This window comes from Pseudophryne corroboree, chromosome 1 (genome assembly GCF_028390025.1).
Source record: "Pseudophryne corroboree isolate aPseCor3 chromosome 1, aPseCor3.hap2, whole genome shotgun sequence".
In the NCBI taxonomy this organism is placed as follows: Eukaryota; Metazoa; Chordata; class Amphibia; order Anura; family Myobatrachidae; genus Pseudophryne; species Pseudophryne corroboree.
In genome coordinates this window covers 484,725,871-484,748,244 of record NC_086444.1, presented here as the reverse complement: position 1 = coordinate 484,748,244, position 22,374 = coordinate 484,725,871, and the positions used below count along the sequence as shown (strand labels likewise).

Sequence of the window (22,374 nt, the reverse complement as noted above, 5' to 3'; positions counted from 1 at the left end):
ATTCAAAGAAAAGGATTTACCTGGTAAGTACCAAAATCCTACTTTTGTGGATCCGGAAACTTATTGCACATTCCTCGTATAGTTGGTCCAATAGCCGCAAGTTTTGCTAAATTTGGCAAAGATTCTTTGAGCTCAGTTGTTGAAAATGTATGCATTGTTTGTTTTGAATCTAGATTTTTATAGGACTCTAGTTCAAACCATTTTGATGGACCTGACCATTCTAGTTTACTCTTTACATTCCTTAATATTGCAGGACGTCCATTTTAGGAATAAATGTTTTATGATTTAAAGTGTTACTCATGAGTAATATCTGGCTGAACAGGGTTGGATGCGAAATGCCGGTGGTTAGAATACCAACCGCGGAATCCCGACAGGAGAAAGGTAAGTATACTCACCTTCCCCCAATGGCCCCCTAACCCTAGCCCTCCTAACCCTAACCCTTGCAAATGTGGTATAATTTTAATATACTTTAAAGATTATGTTCATGACAGCTCAATATCCTACTTTTCATAAAGAACCATGATTTTTAAATGTATTTCTTTTAGGGAAAATTTTCTTATGAGTGTTTTCTGTTTTTTTACTAGGTTTTTGTCCACAATGAATACATATGCTGTTAGAGTGAAAACATGGTTGTTCTCTACATGGCATGTTAAAGTTCCTGATCCGTGGTTAGAAGCTTGCATTAACTGGATTCAAGAAGAAAACGGCGGTGGTTCTCTGTCCCTGGCTGAAATCAATAAACAGGTTTTTGAGCAATGGCTACTTACTGATTTAAGAGACTTGGAACATACAGTGTTGCCAGCTGGTGTTTTAGAGTCTTTGAAATTTGAATTAAATGGTTATTATGCTTTACAGTTAGATTCTTTAGTTGACGTGAGCCAGCCAGCATACTCACAGCTTCAAAGTTTAAGAGGAAGAGGTAATGGGAATGACCAGGTTACTGCTACAACACAAGCATCACAACCATCTTGGGAATCAAAGCCATCTCGTATGCTCATGCTACAGTTAACAGATGGAACTCAAAATATACAAGGAATGGAATACCAGTCTGTACCAGCACTTCATTCTGGCCTTTCACCAGGGACCAAAATCTTGCTACAGGGTATCATATCTTGTCGTCTAGGCGTCCTCCTCCTCAAACCTGAAAATATCAAAGTTCTTGGAGGTGAAGTGGAAGCTCTTGTAGAGGAGTATGCACAAGATAAAGTTCTTTCAAGGCTAATTGGGATGGAAGAAAATCCTATGCCACTGAGAACAGCTGTTCAAGGTCAGGTTACCGGAAGGCCACAGGATGCAATACATCAAGCATTAGGATTATCAGATGATGATCTGTTAGCAAGTCTTGATGAGAATGATGAGTTGACGGTAAACAACGATACAGTTCCTGAAAGTGGGTACTGTAGTAGGAACGACCATTCAAGTTCTAATTCAAGTATTTCATACTTAGACCAACCTCAAGCCCAAGTGTCAAGGAATAGACAAGACCGATTTCTAACTTCAAATGAACCTGCTCAAGTTTATGTAAGAAATAATTTAGAGGACGTATATGATTTAGATGACGACTTGTTTTTGGAGGAAGAAATTCAGAGAGAATTAGAGGAAATGTCAATGGACCAAGCTGAGATCACAAACAGAAATCAAAATTCATCTACAGGAATATTAGCTTCTACAGCTATTACTTCCCATAATTTCTCTACTAGTTTGACCTCAACAGATAATTTTTTCTCAGATGACCTGAGTAGTCCTCCGTTCACTTATTTGTCAGCTGTGTTCTCTAACAAAAGTGACACAATAAAATATGTGAAGCTGAAATCCTTTATTGTAACTCTCAATGGAAATCTCACCAGTAGCAGCGGCTTTTGGTGTATAAAAGCCAAAATATCTGATGGAACAGGTTACATGGATGTGGAGTTCAGCAATGATGTTCTTACAAAGCTTATAGGGTTTTCAGTACCTGAAATGAAAATACTTAAAAGGGATCCTAGCCAGCAGAATAAACTTATGACCGGTCTTCAAAAGTGTCAGAGGGAGCTTACTGACTTCTGTGGATTAATGAGCATTTCATACAATCTGAAAACGTCTGAAGCAAGTGTACTTGCTCTGCAAGATGTTAATGAAGAAACTAGACTTTGTTTAAGCAGGCGCTTAAATATGTAATAGTCCTCTTTAGTTGCAAGTCACTTGTCATTTTTCCTAACTTTTTGTTATAAAATAGCTACTTGTGATATGCACAAATGGGATGAAATGTGCTGGTTGACAATCTAAATGTTGACAAGAATTATGGGGCACCTGGAAGACAGACACTACAATGTCAGCAATACTACTTTACAGCATTTTACACCCACCACCAGTACAACTGTAAACATGATGATTAACCATTGTGTTTACCGTAGTAGAGACAGCACATGTAAAATGCTTTTAGTAGCATTATTACCCTTGTTGACATAGCGATGCCTGCATTGCTGGGTGCCCGTACTGCTTATCGACATTTTGCTGATCAACCAGCACAAATATATATGAGCATTAAAGATATTTCTGTTAAAGGAGTCGTAAAGGAGTCTTTGGCTAGAACTTCCTGTGTAGCCCTACTAAATGACACAGCAGCAAGACTCTCAGGTGTAAATGTTTGAGATACTTTATGTACAGAAGAGCATACACTCGTGTACAGAACTATGAACTAGCAGTGTGACACATATCAAGTACTTTCCCAGTGTATTGAGATTTTTATATGTCTATTTAAAAGTTATTTACGTAGTGCCCAGTGCACTGTTTAAATATAATTTGTGGAATTGTTTTACACTCCCCCTTAAAATTATTTTCTCCTATTTCATAAGCTCCCTCAAATCAAGAAAGTTGAGGGAAGACTGTGCTTACAAGTGTGGACAGACTAAAGTTAACATACAGTAGCATACAGTTTTTATGTGGTGTTAAGTAAAGAGTGTACAACTTTCCTGTTTTGACAGATTCTCTTTTTAGAAATGTAATATTCTTTTTGTTTTCATAACTTTTTCAGGTTTTTTTAAGCTTTATATCAGACTATACACAACCCATTCTCGATTGCGCTAATGAGAAGGAACCACATGTAATCTCTCAATTGAATATTATATAGTATTTTTTTTTCTTATTCCTTAATATAAGTTACAAAATAACCCTATTCTCAGGATAGGTAACCTTCCTAGCATACTAAACCAAAGTATTCATATTTCATTTATATTGTTCAGATTCCTGTAAGTAGGGTTCTATTTCTTTCGTTAAGTACTCCGTCATTGGCTTTCTGTTGGTCTGACTTTGTACATTTTGTAGTATTTTGTCTTGTTTAAACGAATATACTTTTTCACTGGTTATTTTTCTAAAATGTATTAAAATGCTTTTGTTTTATGCACAGCTTTTCATTTTTTTTGTTTGTTTATGCCTCTGTTATTTAAACATTTCTCCTTCAGGTGACTTTTATGCTAGGTTATGTTTCACCACTGTAATGTTTTAAGCAGAAAGGACTAAACAGTTGGTGCACTATTCTGACTAGATGTCCTGACTGATTTGTATTGTGATTTGCTTAAACAGCAATGTGTTCCTTGTAGCCAAATGGATTGTTCATTTACAAGATAGTTATAGCTGGATACTTAAACTTGGGGGGGCACAGAACGAATCAGCTAGGGAAGATAACGGGATGCTAGACTATGATAGCCCTTCCTGAATCTTATGATCATTTAGAAGAAAAGTGGTATAGGGGTAGAACTATCACACTGGAGTCTTAAACTTAAATGAGCTAATGTTAATTTATTAAATACATATAGTACCATCAAAACCACAAATTATGTTAAATTCAAAATATTGATACACACGGACACCACTTGTAAAAACGAAGCTGTTTAGTGGAAGCACACACTGACTCTGGACTTGTGCACTACGGTTTGTTGTGTTAGGCTGACTGCATACCAGTAACCATTATGCAGTTCATGTTCATACTAGCCACTTACAAAGGCTCTCAGTTCCTCACAGAGGCTTTCCATTGGGCCCTATCACTAACAGAGACCTTCTCTCTAGTCACCGGTCAGCTTTTACGGCATCTGTCATACAGATAAATGCCCCAGACAGTCTTTTTAGACTCATCCTCCCCCCTATCAGACTGACAAGCAAGTAACACTTCCACCCTACCTTCTTTAGGGAGTTCGTCACAGCTGCTCTGGTCAGATGCCTTCAGCTGCACCAGGCTGCAGGGGAGAAATGCACTGAAGACAATCAAGTAGGTAAAACGCACACTTTCTATCTTCAAAATGCATGACTTCCCTAGGTTTATCAGCTAAACACCACTGGTTACTCTGTAGCACACTGCTCCTATTGCCACATATCTCTCCCCCTAGGGTTGACAATCGGGCATCGCTAACCTTGCGAGTAGCAAATATTACCGAAGTGCCTTTATGGCCATGCCGTCCTACTGTACTGTATTTTTGTTCCCTCTGCAACAACTTTCTGCTTAAGTACAATACTGGGTTCCTCTACCCCTTGCTTTCCTGGGACAGGATGGCACCTAAGCCAACATCTGAGGTGTCTTTCTGGAGGAAGAATCTGCTGGCAAAATCGGGTGCCTGTAGGACCGGCTATATACAAAGGGCAAGACGAAGATCTGCCAATGCTGTTTTAGCAAGGCTCGTCCACCGACTGACACTGTGTTTAAAAAAAAAAAAAAAAGTTTGTTAATGTAGCCGCTCTAGTTGCATCGTGACTGATAAACCACCTATGGTAACCCACCAAACCTAGGAAGGGTCTCAACTGTGACTTGGTCTTAGGCTTTGACCAACTTTTAATGGCCTTAACTTTTTTTAACTGAGGTTTCACCTGACCCTGCCCAACTACGTAACCCAAATACTTAGCTTCTCTTAGGGCAACTGCATATTTCTCTTACGTTCTAGAGGATGCTGGGGTCCATATTAGTACCATGGGGTATAGACGGGTCAACCAGGAGCCATTAGCACTTTAAGAGTTTAACAGTATGGGCTGGCTCCTCCCTCTATGCCCCTCCTACCAGACTCAGTTTAGAAAATGTGCCCGGAGGAGCCGGTCACAGCTAGGGGAGCTCTACAGAGTTCTCTTGGTAAAGAGTATTTTTCTTTTCAGGTTTTTTCATTTTACAGGGAGGCTGTTAGCGACAGCCTCCCTGCAGCGTGGGACTGGGGGGGGGAGCAGTGTCTGCCCCGCGGGGTCTTGAGCGGGAAGACAGCGCCTTTGAAGGGGGTGGAGCTTCTCAGAGTGGACCCAGCAGCGTTCAGCGCCATTTCTCTGACGTCCTAGTGGATGCTGGCAACTCCGTAAGGACCATGGGGAATAGACGGGCTCCGCAGGAGACTGGGCACTCTAAAAGAAAGATTAGGTACTATCTGGTGTGCACTGGCTCCTCCCTCTATGCCCCTCCTCCAGACCTCAGTTAGATTTCTGTGCCCGGCCGAGCTGGATGCACACTAGGGGCTCTCCTGAGCTCCTAGAAAGAAAGTATATTTTAGGTTTTTTATTTTACAGTGAGACCTGCTGGCAACAGGCTCACTGCAACGAGGGACTAAGAGGAGAAGAAGCGAACCTACCTGCTTGCAGCTAGCTTGGGCTTCTTAGGCTACTGGACACCATTAGCTCCAGAGGGATCGACCGCAGGACCCGTCCTTGGTGTTTGTTCCCTGAGCCGCGCTGCCGTCCCCCTTACAGAGCCAGAAGCATGAAGATGGTCCGGAAAATCGGCGGCAGAAGACTTCAGTCTTCACCAAGGTAGCGCACAGCACTGCAGCTGTGCGCCATTGCTCCTCATGTACACCTCACACTCCGGTCACTGATGGGTGCAGGGTGCTGGGGGGGGGGGGGGGCGCCCTGAGGGCAATATAAACCCCTTGGCTGGCAAAATAATCACAATATATAGCCCCAGAGGCTATATATGTGATAAATACCCCTGCCAGAATCCATAAAAAAGCGGGAGAAAAGTCTGCGAAAAAGGGGCGGAGCTATCTCCCTCAGCACACTGGCGCCATTTTCTCTTCACAGTGCAGCTGGAAGACAGCTCCCCAGGCTCTCCCCTGTAGTTTTCAGGCTCAAAGGGTTAAAAAGAGAGGGGGGGCACTAAATTTAGGCGCAATATTGTATTTACAAGCAGCTATTGGGGAAAATTCACTCAGTTATAGTGTTAATCCCCACATTATATAGCGCTCTGGTGTGTGCTGGCATACTCTCTCTCTGTCTCCCCAAAGGGCTTTGTGGGGTCCTGTCCTCAGTCAGAGCATTCCCTGTGTGTGTGCGGTGTGTCGGTACGGCTGTGTCGACATGTTTTGATGAGGAGGCTTATGTGGTGACGGAGCAGATGACGATAAATGTGATATCGCCCCCTGTGGGGCAGACACCAGAGTGGATGGATAGGTGAAACCGACAGTGTCAACTCCTTACATAAAAGGCTGGATGACGTAACAGCTATGGGACAGCCGGCTTTTCAGCCCGCGCCAGCCCAGGCGTCTCAAAGGCCATCAGGGGCTCAAAAACGCCCGCTCCCTCAGATGGCAGACACAGATGTCGACACGGAGTCTGACTCCAGTGTTGACGAGGTTGAGACATATACACAATCCACTAGGAACATCCGTGACTTGATCCCGGCAATAAAAAATGTGTTACACATTTCTGACATTAACCCAAGTACCACTAAAAAAAGGGTTTTATGTTTGGGGAGAAAAAGCAGGCAGTGTTTTGTTCCCCCATCAGATGAGTGAATGAAGTGTGTGAAAAAGCGTGGGTTCCCCCGATAAGAAACTGGTAATTTCTAAAAAGTTACTGTTGGCGTACCCTTTCCCGCCAGAGGATAAGTTACGCTGGGAGATATCCCCTAGGGTGGATAAGGCGCTCACACGTTTGTCAAAAAAGGTGGCACTGCCGTCTTAGGATACGGCCACTTTGAAGGTACCTGTTGATAAAAAGCAGGAGGCTATCCTGAAGTCTGTATTTACACACTCAGGTACTAGACTGAGACCTGCAGATATTGCTGATGCAGCGTGGTCTGTGACCCTGTCAAACAGGGATACTAGTTGCTAACATAAGAGCATATTACGTTGTCTTATATATGAAGGATGCACAGAGGGATATTTTACCGGCTGGCATCCAGAATTAATGGAATGTCCATTCTGTCAGGAGGGTATTAGAGACCCGACACTGGACAGGTGATGCTGACTTTAAAAGGCACATAGATCTGCCTTATAAGGGTGAGGAATTGTTTGGGGATGGTCTCTGGGACCTCGTATTGACAGCAACAGCTGGGAAGAAAATTTTTTACCTCAGGTTTCCTCACAGCCAAAGAAAGCACTGTATTATCAGGTACAGTCCTTTCGGCATCAGAAAAGCAAGCGGGTCAAAGGCGCTTCCTTTCTGCACAGAGACAAGGGAAGAGGGAAAAAGCTGCTCCAGTCAGCCAGTTCCCAGAATCAAAATTCTTCCCCCGCTTCCTCTGAGCCCACCGCATGACGCGGGGGCTCCACAGGCGTAGCCAAGAACGGTGGGGGGCCGCCTCAAAAATTTCAGCGATCAGTGGGCTCGCTCACAGGATCCCTGGATCCTTCAAGTAGTATCTCAGGGGTACAAGCTGGAATTCGAGATGTCTCCCCCCCGCCGTTTTCCTCAAATCTGCCTTGCCGACAACTCCCTCGGGCAGGGAGGCTGTGCTAGAGGCAATTCACAAGCTGTATTCCCAGCGGTGATAGTCAAGGTGCCCCTACTTCAACAAGGACGGGGTTACTATTCCACACTGTTGGTGGTACCGAAACCGGACGATTCGGTGAGACCCATTTGAAATTTGAAATCCTTGAACACATACATAAAAAAATTCAAGTTCAAGATGGAATCGCTCAGGGCGGTTATTGCAAGCCTGGACGAGGGGGATTACGTGGTATCCCTGGACATCAAGGATGCTTACCTGCATGTCCCCATTTACCATCCTCACCAGGAGTACCTCAGATTTGTGGTACAGGATTGCCATTACCAATTCCAGACACTGCCGTTTGGACTGTCCACGGCACCGAGGGTGTTTACCAAGGTAATGGCAGAAATGATGATACTCCTTCGAAAAAAGGGAGTTTTAATTATCCCGTACTTGGACGTTCTCCTTATAAGGGTGAGGTCCAAGGAGCAGTTGTTGGTCGGAGTAGCACTATCTCGGGAAGTGCTACAACAGCACGGATGGATTCTAAACATTCCACAGCTGGTTCCTTCCACACGCCTACTGTTCCTGGGGATGGTTCTGGACACAGAACAGAAAAAAGTGTTTCTCCCGCAGAAGAAAGCCAAGGAGCTGTCATCTCTAGTCAGAGACCTCCTGAAACCAAAACAGGTATCGGTGCATCACTGCACACGAATCCTCGGAAAAATGGTAGCTTCATACGAAGCAATTCCATTCGGCAGGTTCCATGCAAGAACCTTTCAGTGGGACCTCTTGGACAAGTGGTCGGGATCGCATCTTCAGATGCATCGGCTGATAACCCTGTCTCCAAGGACCAGGGTGTCTCTGCTGTGGTGGCTGCAGAGTGCTCTTCTTCTAGAGGGCCGCAGATTCGGCATACAGGACTGGGTCCTGGTGACCACGGATGCCAGCCTTCGAGGCTGGGGGGCAGTCACACAGGGAAGAAATTTTCAAGGACTTTGGTCAAGTCAGGAGTCGTCCCTACACATAAATATTCTGGAACTGAGGGCCATTTACAATGCCCTAAGTCAGGCAAGGCCCCTGCTTCAAAACCAGCCGGTACTGATCCAATCAGACAACATCACGGCAGTCGCCCATGTAAACCGACAGGGCGGCACAAGAAGCAGGATGGCGATGGCAGAAGCCACAAGGATTCTCCAATGGGCAGAAAATCACGTCTTAGCACTGTCAGCAGTGTTCATTCCGGGAGTGGACAACTGGGAAGCAGACTTCCTCAGCAGACGCGACCTACACCCGGGAGAGTGGGGACTTCATCCAGAAGTCTTCGAACTGTTGGTAAACCGTTGGGAAAGGCCACAGGTGGACATGATGGCGTCCCGCCTCAACAAAAAGCTAAAGAGATATTGCGCCAGGTCAAGGGACCCTCAGACGATAGCTGTGGACGCTCTAGTGACACCGTGGGTGTACCAGTCGGTTTATGTGTTTCCTCCTCTGCCTCTCATACCAAAGGTACTGAGAATAATAAGAAGGCGAGGAGTAAGAACGATACTCGTGGTTCCGGATTGGCCAAGAAGAGCTTGGTACCCAGAACTTCAAGAAATGATGTCAGAGGACCCATGGCCTCTACCGCTCAGACAGGATCTGCTACAGCAGGGGCCCTGTCTGTTCCAAGACTTACCGCGGCTGCGTTTGACGGCATGGCGGTTGAATTCCGGATCCTAAAGGAAAAAGGCATTCCGGAGGAAGTCATTCCTACGCTGATAAAAGCCAGGAAAGAAGTAACCGCAAACCATTATCACAGTATTTGGAGAAAATATGTTGCGTGGTGTGAGGCCAGGAAGGCCCCTACAGAGGAATTTCAGCTGGGTCGTTTTCTGCACTTCCTACAGTCGGGAGTGACTATGGGCCTAAAATTGTGTTCCATTAAGGTCCAGGTTTCGGCTCTGTCGATTTTCTTCCAGAAAGAACTGGCTTCAATGCCTGAAGTTATGACATTTGTAAAGGGAGTGCTACATATTCAGCCCCCTTTTGTGCCTCCTGTGGCACCTTGGGATCTCAACGTGGTGTTGAGTTTCCTGAAATCACATTGGTTTGAGCCACTTAAAACTGTGGATCTGAAATATCTCACGTGGAAAGTGGTCATGTTATTGGCCTTGGCTTCGGCCAGGCGTGTGTCAGAATTGGCGGCTTTGTCATGTAAAAGCCTTATCTGATTTTCCATATGGATAGGGCAGAATTGAGGACTCGTCCCCAGTTTCTCCCTAAGGTGGTATCAGCTTTTCACTTGAACCAACCTATTGTAGTGCCTGCGGCTACTAGGGACTTGGAAGATTCCAAGTTACTGGACGTAGTCAGGGCCTTGAAAATGTATGTTTCCAGGACGGCTGGAGTCAGGAAAACTGACTCGCTTTTTATCCTGTATGCACCCAACAAACTAGGTGCTCCTGCTACTAAGCAGACTATTGCTCGCTGGATTTGTAGCACAATTCAGCTGGCGCATTCTGCGGCTGGATTGCCGCATCCTAAATCAGTAAAAGCCCATTCCACGAGGAAAGTGGGCTCATCTTGGGCGGCTGCCCGAGGGGTCTCGGCTTTACAACTTTGCCGAGCTGCAACTTGGTCAGGGGCAAACACGTTTGCTAAATTTTACAAATTTGATACCCTGGCTGAGGAGGACCTTGAGTTCTCTCATTCGGTGCTGCAGAGTCATCCGCACTCTCCCGCCCGTTTGGGAGCTTTGGTATAATCCCCATGGTCCTTACGGAGTTCCCAGCATCCACTAGGACGTCAGAGAAAATAAGATTTTACTCACCGGTAAATCTATTTCTCGTAGTCCGTAGTGGATGCTGGGCGCCCATCCCAAGTGCGGATTGTCTGCAATACTTGTATATAGTTATTGCCTTACTAAAGGGTTATTGTTGAGCCATCTCTTGAGAGGCTCAGTTATATTTCATACTGTTAACTGGGTATAGTATCACGAGTTATACGGTGTGATTGGTGTGGCTGGTATAAGTATTCAAAATCCTTCCTTATTGTGTCAGCTCTTCCGGGCACAGTATCCTAACTGAGGTCTGGAGGAGGGGCATAGAGGGAGGAGCCAGTGCACACCAGATAGTACCTAATCTTTCTTTTAGAGTGCCCAGTCTCCTGCGGAGCCCGTCTATTCCCCATGGTCCTTACGGAGTTCCCAGCATCCACTACGGACTACGAGAAATAGATTTACCGGTGAGTAAAATCTTATTTTTTCCTGCCTGCAGTCACGGTTCACTGGTTCCAGGTCCCTCTAGAGCTTTCTCCAGCAGTCTGTACGGTACCAAGGGGCTGTAGAAGGGAGGGGAGGCTGCTTAAGGGCTGTGTCACCTATTAAGGGACACAGTCAGCGCAGGGAAGGGACTCCCTTTACCTGAAAAGTGCTGTGTGTGGGTTGGCTCCAATCTCTGTGTCTCTCTGCCATTCTTGGGAGGAAACTCTGTCTACATAATACCCTGTGTGTTTGTGGGGTGTTTGAGTGTGTGGGACAACATGTCTAGGGACGCTGTTTCATATGCTGCAGAGGATTTGTCTTCCCAGGAAGACTCCATTCCATGTAATCAGGATTGCACTGTTTTAGCGCAGATCCCTGCTAGAGAGCCAGAATGGTTAGTCTCTCTGAGGGGGACTATTTCTCAGATATCTGATAGAGTTGCTAGGACTGAGCATGCCACTCAGGTTCTCCAGTCCTCTATGGTGGTATGGTCTGATTCTGCCTCCTCGGGGTCCCCTGCGGTACATTCTCATAAACGTGCGCTTGCAATTTTGCAGGATGACACGGACACCGACTCTGACGCGGCAGACGGTGATGGGGATGTGTTGAGGGGGACGGCATCACTTGCCAAGGGTGTGCAGTTGATGATTGAGGCTGTTAGGGATGTTTTAAACATGTCGGACACAGCCCCGGAGCAGGTGGAGGAGGCCTTCTTTACGGATAATAAGAAGCCCCACCTCACCTTCCTGGCATCCAAAGAATTGAATGCTATCTTTGGAATGGCATGGGAAACTCCGGAAAAGAAATTCCTGATTCCCAAGAGGGTATTGGTGGCTTTTCCCTTCCCAGAGGAAGATAGGAAGAGATGGGAGTCCTCGCCGATAGTCGACGCCTCTGTATCCAGGCTGTCCAAGCAGGTGGTATTACCGGTCCCGGGATCTACTGCATTAAAGGACCCGGCAGATCGCAAAGTGGATGCTACGCTAAAATCAATTTACACGGCTTCAGGGGCTATATTGCGGCCTACTATAGCCTGTGCTTGGATTGCTAAAGCTATTGCCAGGTGGTCAATCACTCAGCAGGAGGAATCGACTACGCTGGACAAAGGTGACGTTGATTTATTTTTACGTAATATTCAGGATTCTGCAGGGTTCCTGGTGGATTCCATGAAGGACCTGGGTTCCATGGCTGCGGGATCTCCTCCATGTCCGTCTCGGCTCGCAGAGGTCTCTGGCTGCGCAACTGGTCTGCAGACGCGGAATCCAGGAAGTGTGTGGAGGGCCTACCATACAAGGGTCAGGCTCTCTTTGGGGAGGCGCTGGATGCGTGGATTGCCACGGCTACCGCGCGTAAGTCTCCTTTTCTCCCCTCAGCTGCACCGGCTACGAAGAAGCCTTTTACACCAGCCACGTCACAGTCCTTTTGGGCCGCGAGGTCTAGAAAGAACAATCCTTCGAACACCTTCAGAGGTGGTCGTGCCAAGGGAAAGAAACCTGCACCTGCAGGCTCCCAAGCCCAGAAGCCCGCTTCTGATACCCCTAAATTCTCCGCATGACTGTGGACAGCTAGGCCTGGAGGATGGTCAGGTGGGGGCAAGACTTCGGCAATTCAGCCACGTCTGGGTGTCGTCGGGCCTGGACCCCTGGGTCCTGGATATAGTGTCCAGGGGGTACAGACTGGAGTTTCAAGATCCCCCACCTCACCGTTTCTTCAAGTCAGGCTTGCCAGCTCTGCTGGCGGACAGAACAATTCATCTGGAGGCCATCAGAAAATTGATGGTGTCAGAGGTCATTGTTCCAGTTCCACCTCAGCAGTGGAACAAGGGTTATTATTCGAACCTTTTTGTGGTACCAAAACCGGATGGTTCGGTACGGCCTATTCTAAACTTAAAGTCTTTGAACCCTTATCTCAGGGAGTTCAAATTCAAGATGGAATCTTTGAGAGCTGTCATCTCAGGACTCACGGAGGGGAGTTCCTGGTGTCGCTGGACATCAAGGATGTGTACCTCCACATTCCCATTTGGTCGCTGCATCAGGCATACCTCCGGTTTGCACTGTTGGACGATCACTATCAGTTCCAGGCACTGCCGCTTGGCCTCTCCACAGCACCAAGGATCTTCACCAAGGTGATGGCGGAGATGATGGTTTCCGCAAGCAAGGGGTGAACATAATTCCATATCTGGACGATCTCCTAATCAAGGCGTCATCCAGGGAGAGGTTGTTGCGATCCATCGCGCTCAAGACACAGCTGCTCAGGAAGCACGGTTGGATACTGAACCTTCCAAATTCTCATCTGGAGCCGACAAGGAGGCTGTCTTTCCTGGGAATGATCCTCGACACGGAAGTGCAGAGGGTTTTTATCCCGGTGGAGAAGGCATTGGTGATTCAAGCAATGGTCCGGGATGTCTTAAAACCTACCCGGGTATCGGTTCATCAATGCATCCGTCTTCTGGGGAAGATGGTTGCCGCTTACGAGGCTCTGCAGTGCGGCTGGTTTCATGCTCGACCTTTTCAGCTGGACCTATTGGACCAGTGGTCGGGCTCTCACCTACACATGCACAAGAGGATACGCCTGTCTCCGAAGGCCAGGATTTCACTCCTCTGGTGGCTACAACTTTCGCACCTTATGGAAGGCAGAAGGTTCGGAATTCAAGACTGGATCCTTTTAACCACAGATGCAGTTCTAAGAGGTTGGGGAGCAGTAGCTCTGGGGGAAACCTTTCAGGGAAGGTGGTCGAATAAAGAATCCCTTCTCCCAATAAACATCCTGGAGCTAAGGGCCGTGTACAACACCCTTCTGTAAGCAGCACACCTTCTACAGGATTGGGCTGTTCAGGTGCAGTCGGACAACGTGACCACGGTGGCCTACATAAACCAACAAGGCGGAGCGAAGAGCAGGGCTGCCATGTCAGAGGTGTCAAGAATCCTCCTCTGGGCAGAAAGACACGCGGTGGCGATGTCGGCAATCTTCATTCCGGGAGTAGACAACTGGGAAGCAGACTTCCTCAGCCGCCACGATCTCCATCCAGGAGAGTGGGGCCTCCACCTGGAGGTGTTCAAGGAGGTAACCTGTTGGTGGGGGGTTCCTCACATAGACATGATGGCCTCCAGCCTCAACAAGAAGCTGGGGAGGTACTGTTCCAGGTCAAGAGACCCACAGGCAGTGGCGGTGGACGCACTGGTGACACCATGGGTGTTCAAGTCAGTGTATGTGTTCCCTCCACTTCCTCTGATACCAAAGGTTCTTCAGCTGGTGAGAAGAACAAAGGTTCTGGCAATCCTCATTGCTCCGGACTGGCCAAGGAGGATCTTAGCTCGGAAAGGTATCCAGAGTGAGGTTATTCCTACCCTGATACAGGCTAGAAAGGGGGTAACGTCTAAACATTACCATCGTATTTGGAAAAAATATGTTTCGTGGTGTGAATCCAAGAAAATTCCTGCAGTGGAGTTTCAACTTGGACGTTTGCTCCTTTTCCTGCAAGCAGGTGTGGATATGGGTCTGAGATTGGCCTCCATCAAGGTCCAAATCTCTGCTTTGTCCATCTTCTTCCAAAAACAATTGGCTGTCCTCCCTGAGGTTCAGACCTTTTTGAAAGGGCTTCTGCACATCCAGCCTCCCTTTGTGGCATCAAGTTTCTCACGTGGAAGGCGGTCACTTTGTTGGCCTTAGCTTCTGCTCGACGCGTGTCAGAATTGGGGGCTTTATCCTGGAAGAGTCCCTATCTGATCTTCCATGAAGATAGGGCGGAACTTAGGACTCGTCCACAGTTCCTGCCTAAGGTTGTATCGGCTTTCCATATCAACCAGCCTATTGTGGTGCCAGTGGCTACTGACTCCTCAATTGCTTCAAAGGCCTTGGATGTAGTGAGGGCTTTGAAGCTTTATGTGAAGAGGACAGCTCGTCATCGAAAGACTGACTCCTTGTTTGTCCTCTATGATCCCAAGAAAATTGGGTGTCCTGCTTCTAAGCAGTCGATTTCACGCTGGATCAGGTTCACCATCCAGCATGCATATTCTATGGCAGGATTACTGTGTCCAAAATCTGTAAAGGCCCATTCTACTCGTAAAGTGGGCTCTTCCTGGGCGGCTGTACAACTTTGCCGAGCTGCTACTTGGTCTGGGTCGAACACGTTTGCCAAGTTTTACAAGTTCGATACTTTGGCCTCTGATGACCTCAAGTTTGGTCAAGCAGTGTTGCAGGAGCCTCCGCGCTCTCCCTCCCGTACTGGGAGCTTTGCTGCATCCCCATGGTACTAATATGGACCCCAGCATCCTCTAGGACGTAAGAGAAAATAGGATTTTAATTACCTGAACGGTAAATCCTTTTCTTGTAGTCCGTAGAGGATGCTGGGCGCCCGCCCAGCGCTGCGTTTTCCTGCTTTGGTTTTTGTTGTTCAGTATTGCCTGGTTCCTAGGTAAGTTCTGCGTTATTTACTGTTTCAGTACTGTTTCAGCTGTTGCTGAGTTGTTCCGGCATGTTGGCCGGATTTGCCTGTTGTGTGAGCTGATTTGAATCTCGCCACTATCTATAATTCCTACTCTCGAAGTATGTCGTCTCCTCGGGCACAGTTTCTAGACTGAGTCTGGTAGGAGGGGCATAGAGGGAGGAGCCAGCCCACACTATTAAACTCTTAAAGTGCCAATGGCTCCTGGTGGACCCATCTATACCCCATGGTACTAATATGGACCCCAGCATCCTCTACGGACTACGAGAAAAGGATTTACCGTTCAGGTAATTAAAATCCTATTTTCTCAGGGTTAGCCGTGAAACCTGTGGATCTCAATTAGTCCAGTACTGCCTTATCATCATGAAGCTGTGAATCACCAGTTGAAAAGTGGGGTGGAAAAAGCTGTCTTCTGGAGAGATTGGCACATTTTATCATATTTGGTGGTCCTGTTCCTTTATTAGTTTATTTTGGACTGATGTCCAACAGTTGATCCAATAGGCCCTTGGCACAGATATTACCCTAAAATTGTATAGCCTCCATGGAATAAAATACTAGTCTACAGAACCGTTCTACTGGTAAATACCACACTATCTGGTCTCCCTGGTTTCAGTTTCAAGCTCTCCCTGTTCCTGGACTCCATTGATTCCCATGTTTTGTCTCCTTTCCTTCCTTCTCCCTTTTTGTTTTTTCAGTAGATTCCTTCTTTTAGCTTTTTTACATTGTTCATTTTCTGCTTTTTTCTTTTCATTCTTTACTCTGTTTTTCTTTTATATATGCAAAACTTTTGGGGTGACCAATGAAGCAGTAAATATAGTTTTATTACACATTGTTTAGTGTTGTTCTGGGATTTGTACACCAGATTTATTGCATCTGTTCCTAAATTCTTCTTCTTACTGCCTTTAACAATTTCTTTGACATATGTTTGTTACTGTATGATGTGTACATTGATTCCTATTTGTACTTAGTTTGGTCTTCTCCAATAAACATTCTTGTTTAAAAAAAAAATGAAACTTGTCTTCCCTGGCTGTGGTGTAAATGGAATCTGCCAGTAGCACTTTGTGAGATCAAGGTTGGTTAAACATTTGCTGTCAGCCAAACTTTCCACCAGTTCATCCACCCATGGCATCAGATAGGCATCGAACTTGGGACATTGTTTTACTTTCTAAAGTCACTGCAAAACTGAAGCTGCCATTGGAATCCGCACAATCAGGCTATGCCACTCACTGGTAGACTCAATTATCTCCAGCTGGACTATGTTCTCCACCTCCTTTCTTACTGCACTTCGCCTAGCTTCAGGGATCTGGTAGGGCTTTTTTTTTCATGACTACATCAGGAGGCATGACAATATTATGTTCCAATAAAGCCATGTGCCTGGTAGTGAAGAGAGCATGTCCTTATTCCATAGTAACATCTCTTCCCCCTGTCCCTTTTGCTCTGTGGACAAGATGAGTCCTATGTAACGAAGGACTTTTTCAGTACCGCACTCAACAACCCTGGCAGCGAATCCTCATCTTGCCATGGTTTCAAAAGATTTACATGATATATCTGCTCTTTCTTTGTCCTCATGGCCTGCCGGACCTTACAGCTCACAGGGCCAACTGCCTCTGTCTCCTCATAGGGGCCCCTGCCAAAAAGCAAAGAGCTTATTCGCTTTGGTCAGCACTAAAATCGAAACCTTATTCCCGGTACAGAAGGACCGGGTTACCGCAGTAATATCATAACTTCTTCTGTTGACATTGTGCTTCTACATGTTGGAATACTAAAAGGCTAAAGAAGGGAATGCGGCTAGAGGCACCAGAGGTAAGGCAAGAAGACCTGTGAATGCCGGTTTTCAGGAACAGAGCACTATTTCTGCTTCCACTAAGTCCTCAGCATGACGGTGTCCACCCACCCCGAGGGGATCTCGAGATGGGAGCTCGACTGCGTCACTTCAGCCGCATCTGGGAAAGCTCCTGCCAGGATACCTGGGTAAGGTACCTAATTTCTCAGGGCTACAAGCTGGAGTTCAATGGTGCTCCTCCCCAACGATTTTTCATATCAAGCTTACCAGCTTTGGAGGATACACAAGTTACGTTGCAACAGGCCATCCAAAAGTTGGTCCAGTCCCACGTCATTGTTCCAGTACCAATACAACAATGGGGAAAGGCTTATCACTCTAACCTGTTTGTGGTACAAGCCGGACGGCTAGGTAAGGCCCATTTTGAATGTAAAGTCCTTGAACCCTTATCTCTGGGTTTTCAAGTTCAAGATGGAATCCTTAAGAGCAGTGATTGTGGGCCTGGAAGAACATGGAATTCATGGTTTCCCTGGATATCAAAGACACCTACCTTCATATTCCAATTTGGCCACCTCATCAGGCTTATCTGAGGTTTGCCCTACCTGGACGATCACTACCAGTTCCATGCCCTACCCTTCGGCCTGTCCACAGCTCCGAGAGTATTCACAAAGGTAATGGCGGAGATTATGTTCCAGCTCAGGGTCCAGGGGGTCAATGTTGTCCCTTACCTGGATGATCTCCTGATAAAAGCAAGATCCAGGGAGCTTTTATTGCTCCATATTGACCGAACTATCCAACTTCCATCACACCATAGGTGGATTCTCAATTTACTGAAGTCCCAGTTCCTGGGGATGTTACTGGATACTGTGGCTCAGAAGGTGTTCCTCCCAGAGGACAAGGTGAGAACACTTCAGGAGATGGTCTGCATGGTACTCCGACCTGCTCGAGTATCTATCCATCTTTGCCTAAGATTGTTGGGGAAGATGGTTGCCTCATACAAGGCAATCCAATATGGGAGGTTCCATGCCAGAACATTTCAATTGGATATCCTGAGCAAGTGCTCCGGATCACATCTACAGATACACCGGATGATACGGCTGTCACCTCAGGCCAGGGTTTCCCTCCTGTGGTGGCTGCAGTCCTCTAATCTCCTGGAAGGCCGGAGTTTCTGGATTCAGGATTAGATCCTCCTCACGATGGATGCGAGGCTGAGAGAATGGAGAGCTGTCACCCAAGGGGCACAGTTCCAAGGCAGGTGGTCAGCCCACGAAGCCCTTCTTCCGATCAATATTCTGGAACTTCGGGCGATCTACAATGCTCTGCTTCAGGCCTCTCCTCTACTCAAGGATCACGCAATCCAAGTACAGTCGGACAACGCCACAGCAGTGGCGTACATCAATTGACAAGGAGACACAAAAAGCAGAGCCTGCATGCGAGAGGTGTCAAGGAAACTCCACTGGGCGGAATAGAAATGCAAGAGCAATGTCAGCAATCTTCATTACGGGTGTGGACAACTGGGAAGCAGACTTCCTGAGTTGTCACAATCTCCACCCGGGGGGATGGGGGCTCCACCATCAGGTGTTTCTGTAGATCATCGACTGGTGGGGCTGCCCACTAATAGACACGATGGCTTCTCGACTCAACAAGAAGCTTCATTGGTATTGCTCCCGAACCAGGGACCCTTAGGCGAGAGCAGTGGATGCACTGACGTTGCCTTGGCCTTACCGGCTGGTCTACCTGTTTCCTCCAATTCCATTGCTCCCAAGGGTACTCAAGCGAATCAGAAATCAAGGAGTCCAGCAATTCTGATTTCGCCAGATTGGCCTCAGATGGCGTGGATACGTGGATATTCTGGACATGTCCGTCGAAGACCCTTGGCCTCTACAACTAAGAAGAGATCTTCACCATGACCGTTCGTCTACCCGGACTTAAGGTGACTTTGATGGCATGAAGGTTGAGCGGCTCACAAGGGCCTTTCCAAAAGAGTCATTGCTACCATGGTTCAGGCTGTGAAACCTGTGACATCTGCTGAAGTCGGAAAAATTAGACATACAAACTACACACAGAGTGACATTTCTCGGTGGTGGCGTAAAAACGCAAGTGACGTATGGAAGCGCACCATGCGTATTTACCGCATGCTGTACATAGACTCGCACGGTGTACGTATTGCCGCATGGTGAGTGTATATACGGTAAAAGGCCCAATCACTGAGAAGTGCTCTCTTGTAAAAAGCTCGGTATGTTTGTTTGAAACATCTACTGACCCTTAATACGGAATGAGAAGGACTAAATGAATACTTTGCAGACTTAGAAGCTTATTGTTGTACCACATCCAGCAGTCTTCTGCCACCTGATACTTATTCCAGTGTCATCTGCTGATGTAACTATGTTTATTTAACCTGTACTTGTCCTATACTGTCATCAACTGTAAGTTGCTGTTTTTCTGTTTGATTATTTATGTACTCTGTAATTGGGCGCTGCGGAACACTTGTGGAGCCATATAAATAAAGGATAATTAATAATAATAATTGTAGAAAAACGCATACAAACTTACATTTATAACACACATATTTTGCATATGAACACGTCATATTTATGTTTTAAATTATATATAGAAGATACTATAGAGTAATAAAACAGTCATATGTGCCATTCAGGAATGGGACAAGTTGACAATATCATGTTTGGGGTCAAAATGGTCAGAAGACTGCGTAATAATCTGGTAGCTGTGGTAAATTATCGCACATTGCGACAATTAGTTATGATCAATGTTAGATTATAAAGTCACATCGATAAGAACAAAGTACTCAGTGGCTAACATCTGTAACAGCATCCCAAGATTAAATATCTCCCAATGTTTGAACTGACTAATGATCCACGGTGAATTGAAAACACCCCGCCCCTGGAGCAATGGAAGGAGACCGAACCTACAACTGTTTACTCCCACTGTTTTAATGTGTATATATATATATATATATATATATATATATGCCCTTGATCTAGAGAGCATTAGAGTACTCTGATTTCTCATCTCTACCGGTTTTCTGATTGACAACTGAGCTCTGGATCCAGGGAGCGCATGCACATGTATGTATACTGACTATAACTTTTGCCATTAATATCTTATTGTATAATCTGTATACCTGTAATGCTGTCATACCTATAATATATATATATAAACCTTTTGCACTTCGGACCGCAGCTAATAGTGTGTGTGTGTCTCACTCGCTTTCTCTAAGAGACATAGTGCGCTAAATGTCGCAGTACTATTATTGTATAAAATAAAAAGACACAACTAGCGTCCGCAGTATATGATAGCACTGGTAATTTCATGTAAGGTAAAAAGTCGGATTTCACACGTCAAAACACTACCATCATATCTGGAGGAGAATGTTTCTTGGTCGCCTGCTTCCTCCATTTTCTGCAGGCTGGTGTGGATAAGGGCTTATACCTGGGTTCCATTAAGGTCCAGATTTCGGCCCTCTCAATTTTCTTCCAGAAGAAATTGGCAGTGTTGCCAGAAGTTCAGACCTTCTTGCAAGGAGTACTTCACATTCAACCTCCTTTTGTGCCGCCCACGGCACCTTGGGATTTGAATGTAGTGTTAGAATTTCTACAGTCCTCCTGGTTTGAACCTCTGATGACGGTAGAAGACAAGTACCTTACATGGAAGACAGTGATGTTACTGGCCCTGGCTTCTGCTAGACGTGTCTCAGAATTGGGTGCCTTATCGTGTAAAAGTCTCTACTTGGTCTATTATGAGGACAGAGCTGAGCTCAGGTCTACGCAGCAATTCCTGCTGAAGGTTGTCTCTGCGTTCCACCTGAATCACACTATTGTGGTTCCGTCACGTTCTGGCGTCTCTGCTCCTCCGGAGGCATTGCATGCTGTGCGAGCCTTGAAGATCTATGTCAAGAGAACAGCTCACATCAGAAAGACGGATTCCTTGTTCGTGCTCTATGATGTGCAGATAAAGGGTTGTCCTGCTTCAAAGCAGTCCATTGCTCATTGGCTTAGACTTACTATCCAACAGGCCTATGTGTCGGCAGTCTACGAGATCGGTGGGCTCTTCCTGGGCGGCTGCCCGTGGAGTCTCTTTCTTGCAACTATGCCGAGCTACTACCTGGTCGGGGAAGAACACTTTTGTAAAATTCTACAAGTTTGATACCATGGCCAAAGAGGATACCCAGTTTGGGCAGGGATACCCAGTTGGGGTAGGCGGTGCTGCAGAAGTCTCCGCACATTCCTGCCCATTCTGGAAGCTTTGGGATGTCCCCATCGTACTAAGTTTCCCTAATATCCCTTATGGATGCTAGAGAAAATAGGATTTTAATTTCCTACCGGTAAATCCTTTTCTCGTAGTCCATAAGGGATATTGGGCAACCGCCTCAGTGTGTTGACTTTTCTGCAGGTTCTCTTTATATGGTTACCTGTTCAGCTGTTGCTGTTTGTTGTTTCCAGCCATTGCTGGTTGTTTATGTTCGTGGTGTGCAGGTGTGTAAATCTCACCACTTGTCGTTATGCTCCTTCTCTCAAGTATGTCCTTTCTCCTTCGGGCACTGTTTTACCTATAACTGCCTGTGGGAGGGGGCATAGAGGGGAGGAGCTAGCACACCCAGTGAAGAAATTTAAAGTGCATCGGCTCCTTTGGCCCCCGTCTATACCCCATCGTACTAAGTTTCCCCAATATCCCTTATGAACTGCGAGAAAAGGATTTACCGGTAGGTAATTAAAATCCTATTTTTTCTCTAATGGGCAAATCCATGCCCCACCTGCACTGCACATGGTTTTGCCCATTAGAGAAAGATTTTGCTGCTGCGATCAGGTCTGAATTAGGCCCCTTGAGAGCATCTAAAAATAATGCTAATATGTTAGGAATTTTGGTAAATATGCAGATTTTTGGGGATATATCTGCGGCAACATTAAGCATTTGCTCCAATTACAAGTGCATTTTAACAGGCAAATATCTGATATAGGTGGAAATTCCCGGTGAAGTTCATCATCAGCTATGAAGGAAGCACAAAAATTCTGATAACAGAAGAAGAAGGCTTTAAGCCTAGACTTTTGGAAAGTAGCTTATCCTCCTAAGATATCCAAAGATGTACAACCAGTACCACAAGAATGGTCTCATATTGGGTGGAAATAGATCAAGTCTGGATGGACTTCTGTAAAATATAAATCCATCTTAAAATAGATAGATACTTAGAGATATCTTTATTTGCCTAATTAACAGAATTCGATCAGATGATTTGT

The 22,374-nt window shown here is 46.0% G+C and overlaps 1 protein-coding gene across 4 annotated transcripts in view; it reads left to right on the top strand.

Annotated features, from left to right (window-relative positions):
• The window catches only part of RMI1 (RecQ mediated genome instability 1), a 123,636-nt gene extending 120,258 nt beyond the window's left edge, over positions 1-3,378 (top strand). For all 4 annotated transcript variants that reach the window (XM_063913797.1, XM_063913796.1, XM_063913795.1 and 1 more), the window contains one exon: positions 585-3,378. In XM_063913797.1, coding sequence (XP_063769867.1) covers positions 598-2,157 — 1,560 coding nt within the window. In that variant the 5' untranslated portion in view covers positions 585-597 and the 3' untranslated portion in view covers positions 2,158-3,378. The remainder of the gene's footprint in view (positions 1-584) is intronic.
• Positions 3,379-22,374: the final 18,996 nt, after the last annotated feature.